The sequence below is a fragment of the Phoenix dactylifera genome, chromosome 2 (genome assembly GCF_051530095.1).
Source record: "Phoenix dactylifera cultivar Ajwa chromosome 2, Ajwa_hap1_PhDact_Kaust_v1.1, whole genome shotgun sequence".
In the NCBI taxonomy this organism is placed as follows: Eukaryota; Viridiplantae; Streptophyta; class Magnoliopsida; order Arecales; family Arecaceae; genus Phoenix; species Phoenix dactylifera.
Genome location: NC_143191.1, coordinates 16,222,041 through 16,239,419, shown reverse-complemented (window position 1 = coordinate 16,239,419; position 17,379 = coordinate 16,222,041). Strand labels below are relative to the sequence as shown.

General features: G+C 37.6%; 1 protein-coding gene and 1 long non-coding RNA gene across 11 annotated transcripts in view; one reads left to right on the top strand and one right to left on the bottom strand.

Annotated features, from left to right (window-relative positions):
- Positions 1 to 12,920: 12,920 nt before the first annotated feature.
- The window catches only part of LOC120112175 (cytochrome P450 709B2-like), a 33,347-nt gene continuing 28,888 nt past the window's right edge, over positions 12,921 to 17,379 (top strand). The window contains exons 1-5 of one of the 8 annotated variants that reach the window (XM_088715487.2): positions 12,921 to 13,227; positions 14,379 to 14,545; positions 15,368 to 15,615; positions 15,708 to 16,086; positions 16,167 to 16,592. In XM_088715487.2, the coding sequence (XP_088571613.2) occupies positions 13,104 to 13,227; positions 14,379 to 14,545; positions 15,368 to 15,615; positions 15,708 to 16,086; positions 16,167 to 16,592 (1,344 nt within the window). In that variant the 5' untranslated portion in view covers positions 12,921 to 13,103. Of the gene's footprint in view, positions 13,228 to 13,607; positions 14,546 to 15,359; positions 15,616 to 15,707; positions 16,087 to 16,166; positions 16,844 to 17,379 lie in introns of those variants that run through there. The other 7 variants (XM_039130894.3, XM_088715488.2, XM_039130896.3 and 4 more) reach the window with 7 other exon arrangements.
- LOC113461161 (uncharacterized) overlaps positions 13,377 to 17,379 on the bottom strand; it is a 49,859-nt gene continuing 45,856 nt past the window's right edge. For all 3 annotated transcript variants that reach the window (XR_015975154.2, XR_015975155.2, XR_003383255.4), the window contains one exon: positions 13,377 to 13,614. This is a non-coding gene — a long non-coding RNA (uncharacterized LOC113461161). The remainder of the gene's footprint in view (positions 13,615 to 17,379) is intronic.

Here is a 17,379-nt window from a genome sequence, read left to right as displayed (position 1 = left end):
ATAAAAAACTTGGACAATAGTGACAATCACTAAGGATATTTACATGAGAGCTAAATTTAAGATTAAGAATTTCTAAAGCTATAACTGGAACTGATCTTTCATCTCCAACATTCAGAAACCTTTCTCCTTCTTCAAACCTCTCACTGATTTATAGCCCCTGCAACGAATTGCAAATATTAAAAGGACTACCGGTATCCAATACCTAAGTCGAATTATCACAAATAGAAAAATTGCAAGGTGTTATCATATAAGTACCTTGATTGGCAACTAATTACCCACTTTTCTTAGGCCGGTTTGGATCGAGGGATGCAATATAAAAAGGACAGTTCCTCTTCCAATGTCCTTGCTTCTTGCAGAAGAAGCACTCCGCCTTACTCTGATCAGCCTTTTTATTCTTTTTCTGACTAGGCTGAGCATGGTGCACCTGTTTCTTTTGAATTTTATTTTTCTTTTTCTCTTTCTTAAAGGGGCGACCCTTGGATGAACCTCCCACTAAGTTCACCGTCTTGTTAAGAAGTTGGTGATCATTCTCAAACGTATGTAGTAACCCCAACAATTGGTGATAATTCAGTACAGGTTTCGTCATACGAAAATGAGTGAAAAAAAGGACGGTATGATCCAGGCAATGAGTTTAGTATGGCATCCTTCCCCAATTGATCATGAAGGAAAAAGCCAAGAGAGCTTAGACACTCGATCAACTCAATCATGTACAGTACATGATCAGTTACCGAGGTTCCATCTTTCATTCGGGTGCTGAAGATGGCACAACTAGTTTTGTGCCTCTCAACATCGTTAGGAACGCCGAATGATTCATTCAACACTTGAATGATATCTTCCGGCTGCGTATTCTCAAAATGCTTATTAAACTCATCACTCATTGCTGCCAACATGATGCATCGAACAGTAATCCAGTCACTGAGCCACTTCTGATAAGTGTCTCTGGCCGATCTTGATGCATTAGCAGCGGGCTGCTCAGGTGCTGGATCCGTTATCACATAAAGGATCCTCTCATGCTCTAGCACTATTTTCAGTTTTCTATGCCAAATATTAAAATTTGGACTAGTCAACTTGTCATTTTCCAACAATGAGCGAAGTGACAAATTAGTGGTCATTTCTGCATAAAAAGAAAATTTGGCTATTAGTATATGAATTGACTAAACTCAATAGACTTGGACTTTAGTCTAAAGATACTTCCACTATTTTATACAAATTGGTAGCCTCTACCTCCAATTCGAAAAATTACTCCTAATTTTTTAGTGGGCATTAGAACCCAATAGATCGCATATAGGCCCGAGTGTGGCTCGGCTAACCCATATGCACCTATTGGTAGGTTCTAAACCAGTTGCTTCACCAAGCAACTTCTAGTGATAATTTTACCCTAGGTTCTTCGGCAGGTGTGTGGCGCCTCCACCGAATATCCTAGTCAGGTCCAACCATTAAATGATAGGGTTAAGCCTAATCAACTAATAGACGACCAAGCCTGAGTGTGGCTTGGCTCACCTGACCGTCTATTGAAGGTACACTTAACTCATCATATATTGAATAACAATTCTAATGCTTGATAAGTACCAAGCGTGTCGCGCCTCCAATAATTATCAAAACATTGGACCCATTATCACCTAACTTAATGGGAAGCTATGACCTAGTTATCTCCATAACCATTTCATTTTAGGACCTAATAATTTTAGAGGATTTCATAATTGGGATAGATAAGAGGGTCCGGTTAGTCTAATTTCTTCCACTGACTTCACCAAATTAGATTAGACTCAAACCGGTTAAGGAGGCATCTAAATCAGTCAAACTGATTTTCCTTATAGGCATGGGCTAACTCGAATCATTAAGTGATCCAATCAAAATATGATTGACCATGTCAGCCAGGTAAGTGAGATCGATGGAAGGGATATGTCATTAACTCAACAAAGACGAATTAGTGCGAGTAGCTCCCAATTAAAAACCACCGATCAAAACTACCAAACTTACCTTAGACACCGACTAGTTAATCAATTTTGATTTGATTACTCAAATGACTCGGGCTATACCTCTGAGCCTAAATCAAGTTCCATCTTGGTCTAATCAAAGACATGGACTTGATCCATTTACAACTATTGCAAATTGACCTAGAATTTTTTTGACCTAATCTAGTTACTACTTAATTAGATTTGATCAATTAATTCTATTTGTCCATGTATGATTCTAACCTTAGGTCTAGCCCAATCTTAGGAACTTGATTTGAGCTAACCTAAATGTTCCAAAGAATTATGCAATATCAATTAATTGAGTAAAATTCTATTTCATAACACTTAATTCTCAATTAAGTTTAGACTTATGAAAGTTTTGATCATTGCATATTTCTTTTTAATTATATATTAATTACAATCTTTCAGTTCTTAAAACACATTTTTCCGGCAAATCCCTAATTTGGATTATGGGATCTGATTCTTTTGTCACATTGTTTTATTTCGAGCCATTGAATGGACCAATTCGAGAACAATTGGATGATGACAAAATTACAGATCTGAGTTTTTGTAATTAATCACATGTAATCATATTTAATTCATGTTTAAGTCATCATGTTTTATGTTCATGCATCACATAACAACATGAATTAATACAAACAACATACATCTTATGCATTTGTTTTTCCACTTTTATTTTCAGATTTGATTTGTTTATTAAAATTAGAGATCAATTGAATCATTAATTTAATTTAGATCTAATCTAAATAATATTATTATTTCAGATATGTTTATGTTACAAATCATAACACAAACATGCATCATATGCATTCAAAATTTCAGATCTAGTTAATCATGCATAATCAGCAATTAAATCAATCATAAAAAAAATACTTTAGATCTAATCTAAGCATGCTCATGATTTCAGATTTAATTGCAAAAATTAAAACATAAAAGTTTAAACATGAACCTGGCTCTGATACCACTGAAAGTTTATCCTAGGTTCTTCGGTGTTAAGCATGCTGAATTTTTTTTTTTCAGAAAACCATGGCTGAACCTGATCGGATTGCCTACATACCCCTTCACAAGGAGGATCAAGCCACACGTAGTTCTTTTAAGTTTCAAAAATGCAGCAAAAAAATCGAATCAAACAATTTTAATTCGTGCATGGTTACAAGATCAAATCTAGAAATCAGCACTGTAAGAACACATAGGATTATGCCGGAATCGTTTAAACAATTATGCTAAAACTTTTATGCACGATTAACTATCAAATCTGAAACTTAAGAACTCTATTCCAATTAATCTCTGAATATCCATCGAATAGATTCTGGAGATATCTCCGTTAGGAGCCCCAAAAGAGGATAAAACTTTGGAGAATCGGACCTAGACCTTGACACCATAATATATGATTAATGCTAGATTAATACCTTTTATGATGGATGAAACTTGTGGATCTGATCCTTGACTTCGCAGCCACGTACACGAATGGCCTCTACGAGAAGTACACGCGAAGCCCTGAAAGATTTTCTTCTGCAACAGTGCTAGCAGCTGCAGAACACTTTGAAGGCTGAAATCTGCTCTAAGGGGTTCAATCAACTCTTGATCAATCATCCTGAAGCAGATGGAGATGAGGTTTGTAAAGGAAGTAGAGGACTCAGATTTGATCTTGAATCTTCTAGATATCCATCCTGAAAAACCTAGCTAAAATGGAGAAGAAGAGGAGCTGCATTGGATTGATTACACCAGCGCCCATCTTGACCCCTTTTTATAGGCACGCCATCTGATCATTTGAATTCGAAATTCAAATGCAAATCTGGTATTTGTTGGCGCATGAAGGGGATAGTTGTAACAAGATAGATCTTATCTTTGTTTGAATTCAAAATCCAAAAAATATTTGGTTCATGTGGGTGAGATAGAATCGAAATGGATGGTGAGGATCTTCCATCATCATCTAGCCATTTTTCCACATATTCCACGACCCAAATCCCATCAGATTTTATTGAAAAACAACTACTGGATCGAATCCCGGAAGTTCAAAACGTCCGCAAGCTCCAGATTTTTTGGAAGGAGTCGACCTTCTCGATCTACGAGTCGACTCCAAGTCGCCTCGAGTGGACTCCTTCCCCTCCGAGTCGACTCTAAAGCTTTGCGGGTCGACTCTGACAGAGAACATTTTCTCCGATACGCCCAGCGAGTCGACCCCTTCATAGCTCGAGTCGACTCCACTGGGAAAAACAGAAGAGGTCGTCCCTGGATTCTCTGAGAGAGAGTCAACCCCAGCCAGGCTCGAGTCAACCCTTCTTCTCGAGTCGACTCCACCTGAGAAAAATAGAAGAGGTCATCTCTGGATTCTCTGAGAGAGTCGACCCCAGTCAGGCTCGAGTTGACTTCTAGGAAACTCGAGTCGACTCCAATCAGGTCAAAAACTCTGATTGAACCCAAAATTGAATCCAATTCAATTTGGCTCATCCTAAATCCATTTACTCAATCAAATTGAGTTTATTAGTAATCCAATTACTAATTAATTCTCCAATAATTACTTTAATTATTTTATAGAATAATTTGCTAATCGAATTGAACAAATTACCCCTGAATGATTCTTAATCATTCATCAGCCTTCTTGATCAATCAGGAATCTTCTATGCCTGTGACCTTATAGGTTCAAACCTAAGCCGGTAGTATAGGAACGACTTCCTACACTAATCGATATGACCATCTAGCAATGGTATCTGACGTCCAGATAGACCGCATATATGCGAAGCAAATTCTGGAATCCTGAACTATGGTTATTGTATAATTCAATCTCTTTGACTTCTAATGCCAGGATGACTTAGATCTCACTGTCAACCCTATAATTAGTACATCCATTATGTGATTAACTTTAGATATCCCGTGACTCCTCACTGGGTTACCCTGGCCAAGGTTTTGCTAAATTAATCACAAGACATTATCTTCTGTTTTCAGGAGGGATCAATTCCATCTCGACTCACAACTGACTACGCAAGTACTTAACTGCACCCAGTGACCTTCCGTCACTAAATTAGAAATTCAGGTAGTCCGGTACCAAAGTACAATGAGTTGCTTGCTAGTCACAGATTGCGGTCTCAGGTCAGAGGGCGAAACTTATACCCATGTCCACTCGAAATATCTCTTGACTGTAGAGCATTCCGAAATTGGTCACGTTCAGTGAAATGTACTCCTACACTTCACCTGTATGGCATACTAGTATCTCCACATGCCTTGGTTAAGAGGACAACCAACGTACATGTCACACAATGACCTAATCTTGATAATGCTGTCGTCCTTGTAACAACATATCATTTGGTCGCGAACTAGTTTAAGGACTCGAAGATGAATCCTCCTTTATCATTAATAAGCCCTAAGGACTTCATCATATAAGAGTTCATTTGAAGATATAAAATGATGAATAATGCCGAAAAATACTTTATTGATTTGTCAATTCATTTACAATATTCAATCATCAATATACTGACGATTGTCATTTAGGATACAATTTCCAACAACATATCCCTTTTTAAAATTAACAGAGTAGGTGTTCCCTCTGATTCCTGACCCTTTGTTGCCTTAGCCGACCAACTTTTGTTGTTTGCAATTGATGTTGTAATGTTTCTATGCTAGATTTCTCATCCAATATTGCCGATGTTGTCTGCAAATGTTGTAAGAGCCCATATTTTTGGGCCTAGGCCATGGCCTAGAGGCCGGCCTCTGGGCCATGGTGCTTGCTCGGCCCTTGTGGCATGGGAGGAAGATTTCCGATCAGAGTCTTCCTCTTCTCCTTCTCGATTTTTTCCTTTGATTCCACCGGAGGAGGAAGATTGTAGCTTACCAAAATGCTGCCAATCCTCGTCTATAAAAGACCCCCTTCCTCCTCTTCCTTGGCATCAACCTGGGAGCTCTTCCATTAGAGATTTAGAGCTTTGATCGCTAGGTGATCCGTGGGAGAAGCTTGGAGTGTTCGCCATTCGACCAGCTAGAGAAGCTTGCCGGAGGCAAGGTGCGCTCCCTTTCCTTCTTCTCTTCGGTCTTTGGGCCGCTGTTCTCCTTGAATCCAGTCGACAAACTGCCCGGATTGATGTGAAGCCTGACTCCCCTCTTCGGTCTATTCTATTTCATTTCGGCCAGTCGTCGCCAAGCTTGGCACACCGCCGGCACCTCTGAGGCCATCGACCATAGGGCGTCATCGACCATGGGCCGCCGTTGTCGAACATCCCCTTCAGTCAGGAAGAAGAAAGAAAAAGAGAGAGAGAGAGGGAGAACCACCCGATTCTCTCCTCTTTTCTTGTTCTTCTCTCCCCTCTCTCTAGTTTCTCTCTCTTCTTGTTGGGGTTTCTTATCTCTAGTTTGTTTCAGAGAGATCTTTGTTTGTAAGTGATGAGTTATGCCCTGTTCGATGCGACGTTCGCAGCGAAATTCGAACGGAACGTCGTTCATCGTATGAACGCGCCTCATATCGTAGAATTCAAAAAATTTTCTGGATCCAAATCCAGAAGATCTTTGAACTCATTAGGAAGGGAAGATTAGGATCTGAGGAGGGTTGATTAAGATTCATAAAACTGAAACAAAAATAAGAAGTTATAGATTTGAAGATCTTATCTTCAAAAATTCTGTAGTTGTAGAACACCACAACGTGATGATCTTTCTAGGTTCCTGGTTAAGCCGCACACGTGTCCGGCCTCTATAGGTATCCACACGAGGATCTAATCATCTGAGATAGGGTCTTACCGGAGTGCTAGCTCCTTGCAAAGACCTCTCATGACTATCAAATAGATTAGAAGAAATCTGCAACATACCTCCTTGAAGAAGAACCCATTCTTCTTTGATCTAACTCGCAACGGAGGAAGAGGAAGGAGGAACCTTTGCGCGTGGATCTTCCTTGCCTTGATGCCATAGAAGAGGAGGATGCAGAGGACCCCCTTGCTATTGTGGAGAAGGAGGAAGAATGGGCTTGGGCGTGGAGGAAAGAACTCCTTCTTTCCTTGGGTGAATTGATCTCTTCCTAGGTTCTTCTTCTTTCTTTCTTTCCAACACTTGGAAGAAGATGAACTTGATCTCCCTTGCTGCCGTGGGAAGAAGAGGGGAAGCCTCTTGCTACCATGGGAAGGGAGAAGAAAAGAGAGAGGGAGGCGTGGAGAGGAAGAGAAGAGAATTGATTCATAATGTCTCCGTTGCTACCCTTTTATAGATTGGGTTTAGGGCTTCTCCTAATCTTATTAGGAGTATGGGACTATAACCCACCCTTGGATTAATGCCAAGTGTCCAATCTTTGTGCTCATAGATGCAGTCTGAACCTCTAGGTGTTAGCGTATGATACAGTCCCTCTATCATGGATCCCGACGTGATAGAGGTTATGGATATCTCGTCAAATCCTATCATCCGTCATATGTCAAATTTATACGACTTCCAGTTCGAGATATGGAAAACTCTTTTTTCAAAATGGCCAAGAATTTATCGAACTCAGTCTCATAAATCACATAGGATCACTCCTAATTTATAAAGGTCGATAGATCCCATCTAGATGCAACCCTATTCCAAAATGAACCTATTGCAGCCAATCCACACTATAAGGATCCAAATGGCTAGGGCCCAAGTTCACATGCTCGTCAAACTACAGCAACCTCACAGTGAATAGCTGAGGCATTGCAGGTCGAAGGACCAGTCATACAACTGCAGCATAAGTAGTCACTGACGAGTGGATAGACATTCATATGACTACTATTTTTGGTCACGCTCAGTATCTTGTTCTCTAACAAGTACTCGCATAATCACTCCAGTGTCTCTACACCGTGGACTCGAGACTCGTCCATCTGACTAAGTGATCTGTGTACTAATCTCAGAAAATCGATCACCGTCCCTCGTGATGGATCCATCGATCAGGAGCATTTAGAAATTAATCCCTAATGACACATGCCTCAAATTCTCAACTCCTTGAGAATATGTGTCATCATCTATTAATTTCTTGGATGATTCATGGACACATACAAACATGAATAAAAAACAAATTGCCTAATCTTATTTATTAATAAGAGTCAAATTATAAATTTGTGCCCCAGATTACAAATATGCATCAGCTACGTTGGCTTCTAGGGCATACTTCTAACATATATATGTGTGTGTATATATATATGTAAATATGTATATATATACGTGTATACACACACACGCACGCGCGCGCGCACACACACACACATATATATATATATATATATGTATGTATGTATGTATGTATGTATATATGTATATTTTCGTGAGGCTACAAAGCGTAGAGTATGACAACAACGGGTAAAGGGGAGGATCTAAAGAGGTAGCTAAATTTTATGGTAGAATAGGGGTGAAAGTGGATAAGATAATATTTGTCCAGATCTATTTTCGTATCTTAATCTATTTGGATATGGAAAGAAATTTGAAATTTTGACTAATATCCGTATCCATATCTGTATCCGTCAAAGAAAAATGAATTTGCCACAAATACGACAATCAGGACAATGCAACATCATCAATATCTTCAACAATTTTCTCAAGTGGTGAGAGATTATCCTAGTGAGATGCAACCATGAATTCGGCAACGGAGTATTGAGCTTGACATGGAATTTGAACCGCTGGAAAGTGCTTTGGTTAAACACTCATTTTGGGCCAGCCATCGATGATGCCCAATATGACAGATCAAGCCTGCTCCTATCAAGTGACCTTGAGTGCTGCGACATGCGAAGATATTTGCAAGATCCAATACCTCAGCAGCTAAGGGGCACTCGAAATAGCACACGCACCTTTCCTCCATGTCCGGGCATACCAATTACAACCTGAAGAGCATGAGCGGATTGTTAGAAATTAATTTGTAATTCTAGAAACTTACAATTAATATGAGTAAATTTAAGAGTCATGTAATTCTAGTATTTAATGCTTTGGAAAGTCAAAGAGACATCTTAGGTAAACTAAGAGTCATGGAGATCAAAAAATCATTCTTGAAAAGCTATTAGATATCACGGCACTATCAAATTTTTCATGCCACTATTTTGGAGTCTTCTCTGGCCTGTACAATGATCTAATAGTCTACATATTTTATGTTCTTGTCCTGGAACTACAAACATTCATGGACCTTTTATTCTCCATATAACAAGGCTATTTTAACAGTCCCCTGATGGGTACAAATAGATGCTACAGCAATTAAGGCTCTAATTGTGGTGCAACAGATGAGTAAGTATCAAAATATTCAATTCCCTTATGTTGTATAAACTAACCTAGCTTTAAATCCTTTCAACTATAACATTAGGTCCCTGTTTCCTTCTCAAAAGCCGCTTGCATCCAATGGTAAAAATCTGGAGCCAAATCAATTAATTCCCATATATTATTAGCCACTCTGGAATCCATTTCATTTTTATTGCTACTTCCACCAAAAAGGAGAATATATAGATGACACTGCCTCATGAAAGGCTAGCAGGATTACTTTCCACTAGATAGATAAATAACTCATTACCTAAGTTTGGTTCTCTTCTATTACATTTACTTCTAGGTTCAACTATATCATTATTTTTCTTAGATGCAAGAACAGAAAGATCCTATTTGGCGGAGGAGCTTGGGGAGCTTTCTATATTCACTTCCTTCTCAAGAAGCCATTGATTACATACAAGTCACCTTCAACCTACAAGGTTTCAGGCTTGGGGAGCTTGGTGGCTGTAAGATTGTACCAGGATTTTGTTTTAATTGTTTAACAAAGATTCACTCACTAATAGTAATGGGTTTGAGATGTTAACGTAAGTAAGAAAGTATACATGAAAGATCATATAAGATTATAATAGAAACAATATATTTGTAAAGGCTTATGATGCCACAAGTATTTTGCTAAGTGGAGGTCAGGTTGAAAAATGTTTTCCATACAGTGTCTAATGTACTAGGAGCACAACTAGAAGATTTGGGTGGATTGGATTATGTATTGTTGTGATTTCTAATGATGGTGATCTTCCAAGATTTCTTGGTGAACTCTAGAAGAGGGATCACCAAGGAAACATGTAAGAACTGGATTCTTTCATACTTTAGGTGGATTTTCATATCATTTATCAACTATACACTCAAAAATAAAATAGTATTGATACATGAAGTACATGATAACTAGGATGAGTCTATGCAATTGATTGCAAGTCCTCCGTACTCTGATTGCAATTTGAGATCAGTTCTTCCCTTCAAGCTTTGGTTGGTGAGGAAACAGCAAGGCTGAGCTGATCCTTTGCACAATTCAAATCATCGATCATAATGTGCACTTAAAAGCTTATAATCATCGACTAGTGAAACAATGATCACCATTGCTTTCAATTTGGACACGTCTAAAAAATATTTTGATTGACTGCTCATTGCCGATTGCCAACTTCGGCATTCAAAATTAAATATCATGGACGTCAAATAATTGTGTATCATTTGAATTAATAGAATCACTATTTCGTTTTACTTAGATATGCCTCTGCAACATGACATATTCTGATATGTAGTCAGATGGTATTGTGGACAAAAATGGATTCATCATATACCCTTAGGATATATTTGGTTGGGGGAGAGTTAAACTCTGAAATGGGAAAGGAAATACGTGATTCTCATTCAAAATGTTTGGTTGGAAAAAATTCCATTCTCATTCCAATTTCATAAGGGAATTAGAATGCTCCAATTCTCCAAAATCCATTTCGGACTCTTCTATAGCATTCAAATTCCATTCTGATTTCAGTCACGAACCAAATACGTTGGAAAATATGGCCATTCCGATTCCTTTTCGAATCTATTCTGATTTTGATTCTGATTCCATTTCTGGCCGCGAACTAGCATAATTAAGTTTATAAAGCGTGCATTAAAGCAGGTATAAAGTTTGTTTCATCGATTATGAAAACTTAGAATCAGCCTATTTTATTTTTATGTTGTTCGAGTGATATGGTATGGACCCTCTTGTTTTGTCCATAGACAATTCCGTATTTTGTATTATAGGCTCTTGATCATGTTTGGTTGTTTTTGTGGCTACTTTCACATATGTTTCTTGGTTAAACAGCATAAAAAGATTGTTTCTATTTCTACCAAATTCCATATTTTGTATTATAGGCTCTTGATACTATGTTTGGTTGCTTTTTTGGACGCACAATGGCGAACTTATATATAAATATATTTTTTCATCTTCTATAATTGAAATCTGTTGAGCTATGTGTGAAATAGAAATATATTATATCTGAAAGTTCTTTTTATTTAAGTTTTGAAGTAAAACATGTCAATATTCCTTAGAAAGGAGTTTTTACGGATAGAGTCAATACCTTTATCATAGTCCGAACCTTTATCTTCCCACCATCCTCTCCTCCTCTCCAATAAGAATTGAAATCATTGATCTCTATGTTCCATTCCTTAATGAGGTTCTTGAGGGTTCTCTATTCTGGATAGGGCTTCCCTATTGATGGTCCATAACACTTCTCCAGTAGTTGTATCTAGACCTTGTTGAATGTTGAAATACAGTATGTTCCTTTTATTTTCAAACCAATCATGAAATTTATTATTATAGTGCTTTTGTTGTTCCAGATTGGTGGCTTAAGTTCAGCTTGTTCTATTACAAATTTGACTGCATTGCTGAGCTCCAGGCTAATTTAACACCAAATTGAGCTGTAGAAAGATAGTAGGGTGAGATAGACTCCTAAGAAGATTTTAGTGGCAAAGGTCATACTAATTTAGGTTTCCACCGGTTTTCTTCCTTCACAAACATATTTAAAAGATTCTTCTACAACAAAATGTCTCTTGTGAATATTCAGTTTTAAAGATTGTTAGATACTTGTGATCATGCGCCAGATTATTTATGGTGAAACTACTTTATCTTTCATAAACATATAGCTTCTTGCAGGCCACATGTTTTTGCACAAAGCATATGAAAAGAAACTGACTGTAATAGGCTCAAAATGATGTTGGTTACAGCTTCTGAGATTTATTAATGTTTATCCATATTCCAAATATACCTATTGTTGGCTGTTTAAAAAGCAAAGAAATGGTTTATGAGAACTAATAGAAGAAACAAGCCAATTGATAAGGAAAGCATGCTTCTGCCTTAAGAGAGGTGGGACTATGCTTAGTGTCTTGTTTTGTTCTGGCCCCCTCAGTTAATGGTAACATTGCCAGATGTCGATATTGACTAGTTACTATAACTTAATATTATAATAATAATTATTCCAGCCTATGACTAGTTATTGAAACTTAATATTATAATGCTAATTATTTCAGCCTACGACTAGTTGCCGAAACTTAATATTACAATGGTAATTATTCCAGGCATTTCCGTCTAACCTTGTGTAGCTCCCTCGAATATGCAAATCTGAGAATTCATAGCTCTTCTTCCAATTTTCTCTCAAAATGTTGTTGAAACTAAAGATTTAAATGCTTTTTCTCATGATGCTTATGGGTTTTCTGTACCGTACTAAGCCTATTTGCTGAATCAGTTCTGATGGCAAAGACCAATGACTTAGAAGTAGAAGTATTAAATATTAAACGCACATGGTGGTTAAAGCTTCTCCACTAAATAAAGTGAGAGCCCTACGACAACTAGAAGGCTTAGCACATTTAAGTAGTAATAAATTTGACTGCCACCCACCAGGGACGTGAGCAGGGAAAGAGACGTTGTCAGGGATATTGAACAGGGATCCTCTAGTGAATCAAATTTGAATAATTTGATGGAGATGAAGGGAGAGTAACAGAACATCTTTCTATTAATAATTTATCACTATCCAGTGGATCGCCTGCTTGGGATTTTTCCTACAAACCTATCTTGATTCTGATAAGTTTTCTAGATGCAGTCATTTTTTAAAAATATAAGGATATATATGGTCATGCCGGAAAACAATATAAGGATCAGTCCGACTACAAACCAACACGCACATGGAAAAAAAAAAAAAGAGGGGGAAAAATGAAGCAATACAAGCAGGTGTGCCATTGTAAGGATTGGACTTTGTTTGGACGAAGGCAATAATGCACAAAAGAAGCCCTTCCTTGCTTGCATCATCCATGATCTCATTTACAGAGAGCAAACAGGAAACCACAGTCACCAGTTTGTCACAGCAACATTTGTTAAGCAAACAAAATGTCTAAAACTTATGGTATAAATAAGATAGCAATCTTCCTCTAATGCTACTATATCATTCAGGAAGGTATCAAAGATCGGCTGTCAAAGTTTTCTTTGCTCAAACTGTGTTCCAGAGCCCCGAATTGCTGCTCCTTTGCATGCTTTGGCTGTTTGAAGATTTGGAAGGTACTAGGTTCTAACTTTGAGCTTCTTTTTGTAGGGAGATGAGCAATCTTGGATTGGAACACAGTCAACTTATCTTCCTCATCTTTTTTGGAACACAGTCACAAGATCAGCACACAGGAATTAATTTTGCAAGTTGCAAGATTTCAGAATTTGCCTCTTAAAAAAGTGGAATTTTTCAAAATTCAGAAATAGCTGTAATAAAATTTACACAGCGCACACACACACACGCGCGCGCGCATGAACACACGCACATATGTACACACACGTGCATGCGGGCGCAAGCACACACACAACCACCCACACATACACACACCGACTCACTGTCACAAGATCTACACACACACTCAATATGTCTCCTTAGTCCTCATTTTATCTTCTTCATCTTTTCTGGAATATAGCAACAAGATCAGCACACACGAACTAATTTGGCAAGGTACAAAATTTCAAAATTTGTCTCTTAAAAAATTTAAATTTGCCAAAATTCAGAAATAGATTTAATAAAATTTACAAAGTAAAAAAAAATTATATAAAATAATTAGTATAGTAGTAGAAATAAGCGTGGTGAAAGAGGCAACAACTATAGATATTAATAAAAGCATCATCTCTAATAGTGACAAATAGCATGATTAACTATAATCCATAAAATTTTATTGAATAAATCATTAACAATTCACAATTAAACAATTAAATTCACATATGCTTGATAATTCTTGTCCGCTCCTGCTAGAAGAGAATAAGTCAGCATCATTTCTCTAATGGGGTATAGATGGTCGAGTCTGATTTGATAATTTCTCAATAAGTTGGAGAACACTGTTACCACGACTCAAAGGATAAATCCAGAATACATAGATCGGAGAACTTCATATGTCCATGATAGGGTGACAAATGGTAGAAAGATATGTCATACATTCCCACATTTGAGCACTCAATAAAAAGTCCGTAAATATTGTTCATGTGTCCAAGAACATGGAAATGAGCTGCTCTGTAATAAGTCAAGCTGGTCTTTAATTACTATAAAAATGACATAATTCAACTAAAAAAGTCAAATGTTAAAATATTGTTAAATTTCTTAATTATGTTGCTGCATGCCACAAGAGAAACATTTCTATATTGGTTTGGACCCCATCCAACGATATGTATCACTGATCCAGAGTTGGCTAAACAAGTGCTATCGAACAAATTTGGTTTCTTCCCAAAGGATACACCAATTCCTAGCCTACTGGCTTTATTCGGTATGGGTTTGCCTCTCACTCAAGGGGCGGAATGGGCTAGGCACCGGCATGTTGTCAGTCCTGCTTTTACAATGGATAAGCTCAAGGTCAGTTGCCTATGAACCCTTACTATTTTACAACAATGCTACTACAACACTTGGCACCATAATCTGTTTTAATAGAACATGTTACAATGATAACACTTAGAAAAGGATGCAAGTTTATATAGGCCCCCCTACGCACGCACACGAAAACATCCATCCATCCATCCATATGTGCATACCAATATACATACGCAGATACAGATATATATATGGTTTAAGAAATCAATAGTGATGTCGGTAGCATTGCTTATTAGAATTTTTATGGCTTTCTATACCCAAAAAGAGAGAACCAGCATAGAGTTAACTCAATTATCCTTTTCTCGACTTCTTCAGCATTGCCACTACAATATTAATGCTGCAATTTTACGAGACTGATTGCTTGCCCTAATTATAGTGGAATGTTGGAAAAAGATTTATTTAGCCAACCCCAACTAGTTCGGGACCAAGGTTTAGTTGAGTTGAGTTATGTTGGCTTTGATACCTTGTATTAAAAAATGATATAAATAAAAAGAGACCAAATGTTGGACCCTATTTCATTAATTAATATTGATCTTCGTATTTGATTTCTATGTTGGTATTTCTAACACTGCGACTCCAGCACAGAAAATTGCTTCATGTTTTTCCAATTTGTGAAAGAACTGAAGTAAATGACCACATTTCTTTAACCATCATCATCAGTTCAGTCACTGTCCAAGCTTATATGTCTATTAATTTATTTGAACTATAATAATAGTACTCAAAGACCACATAATCTAAGGGTGGCTGGCATGATTTATGTGCCCGCACACAATTTAATATGTAACCTAACTGTTTTTAGTTTGATAGACGATGACAAAGAAGATGGCAGCATGTGCTCAATCCATGCTAGAATGGTGGCAAGATCTGGCAACTCAAGCTGAGGGCCAAAGAGAGATGGAGGTCAGCAGCCAACTTCAAGAGTTAACATCAGATGTAATCTCCCACACAGCTTTTGGAAGCAGTTATGTTGAGGGCAAGGAAGTCTTTCAGGCACAAAAAGAGCTCCAGACACTTGCAGCAGAAAGTCTTCTCAATGTGAACATCCCTGGATACAAGTAACTCATTTTTCCTTTTATCCTTTCATGACTATACTATGATTCATAAAACATGGCTTAGCAAATCAAACTACAATCATATCCTTTGTTAGCAGATATATTCCTTCTAGGAGGAATCTGCACAGGTGGAAGCTAGAAAGAAGAGTGAGGAACACACTGATGCACATCATACAGGGCCGATTAGATTCGAAGGACTCCAGCTATGCAAATGATCTACTTGGGTTGATGATGGAGTCTTGCAGATCAAACACTGATCAAGAGCGAAAGCGTCAAATATTGAGCATGAATGAGATCATAGATGAGTGCAAGACATTCTTCTTTGCTGGACAGGAGACCACCTCCCATTTGCTTACTTGGACTGTGCTCCTGTTGTGTACCAACCAAGAATGGCACGAGAGGCTCAGAGAGGAGGTGCTCAGAAAATGTGGTACAGGAATTACCAATGCAGACATGCTTAGCAAGTTAAAATTGGTATATATTTATCAGACACAACGGACATCCTCTTGCATAATTTGTCTTTAAGTTATTTACATAATCATATCTTTTTGCAGGTTACCATGGTTCTCTTAGAAGCCTTGAGGCTCTATGGCCCAGCAGTCATGATGCAAAGAATGGCTGCTAAAGATTTGACCTTAGGAAACCTAGTGATTCCGAAGGACACCAGACTGGCAATACCAATTGCAATTATTCATAGGAATAAAGAGGTTTGGGGAGCTAATGCGGATGAGTTCAATCCTCTTAGATACAAGAATGGGATATCAAAAGCTGTCAAGCACCCCAATGCACTACTTGCATTCTCGATAGGACCGAGAGCATGCATTGGTCAAAACTTTGCAATGTTGGAAGCGAAAACCGTGATCGCCATGATCCTCCAGAGGTTCTTATTATCTCTCTCCCCAAACTATATACATGCACCAGCGGACATGCTTACCCTTCAGCCCCAGTATGGGCTTCCTATACTTCTAAGAGCCTTGAAGGTCTGAAACACCCATTCCATTATTAGCATAGTTATCTTTATGTATGTGATTGTGCCATGTCATGTTACTATCTCATTGCTATCTTCCGTCAGAGCTTGGTCTTGACTTTTTTTTGGCTTGTTAATGTTTTAAGATCTCTGATGTGTGCAAGAGACACTCAGCTATCATTAGCTCACTTCTCTATATGTATATGAGTGTACTATGTAAAGTTGCTATCTTCCATGAGAACTTGGTCTTGATAAATCTACATATCTGAATTGCATTCACCTATATAATTCATATAATTTGACAAATAGAATCTTTTAAAGTTTGAAGCCTCATTTTTATAGTAGATAATTAGCTTCATGAATCCTTTATATATAATTGACTTAGATATTTAGTCTTCCCAATGAATTAAAGGAAATAGTTATTAGAGATAGAGAGGAATGACATCACTAACAGAAGTAACATGTATGCTATCAAAAGAAAAAAAAAAAGATGATTGATGTAGATGCACCCACAATTGTAGTCATGTGATCATTACTAGGTCAATTTACTGGAACTTGCTATAGAAGCAATTAAAAATAAAAAATAAGAATTTTCTAACAAAAAAAAAAATAAACTCCTCTTCCAGAATGAACAAATGACAATGAGAAGTAGAGGTCAGTGCCTTTGCAGAAATCAAGAGCTACTTATCAACATTTCTGACAATGGTTAAACCCCTGAACAAGTCATTTCTTCTTTGTCTTTCAACCTTGATTACATATTTATATGTGACCTTTCTATGTATACGCACATATATGGTCCT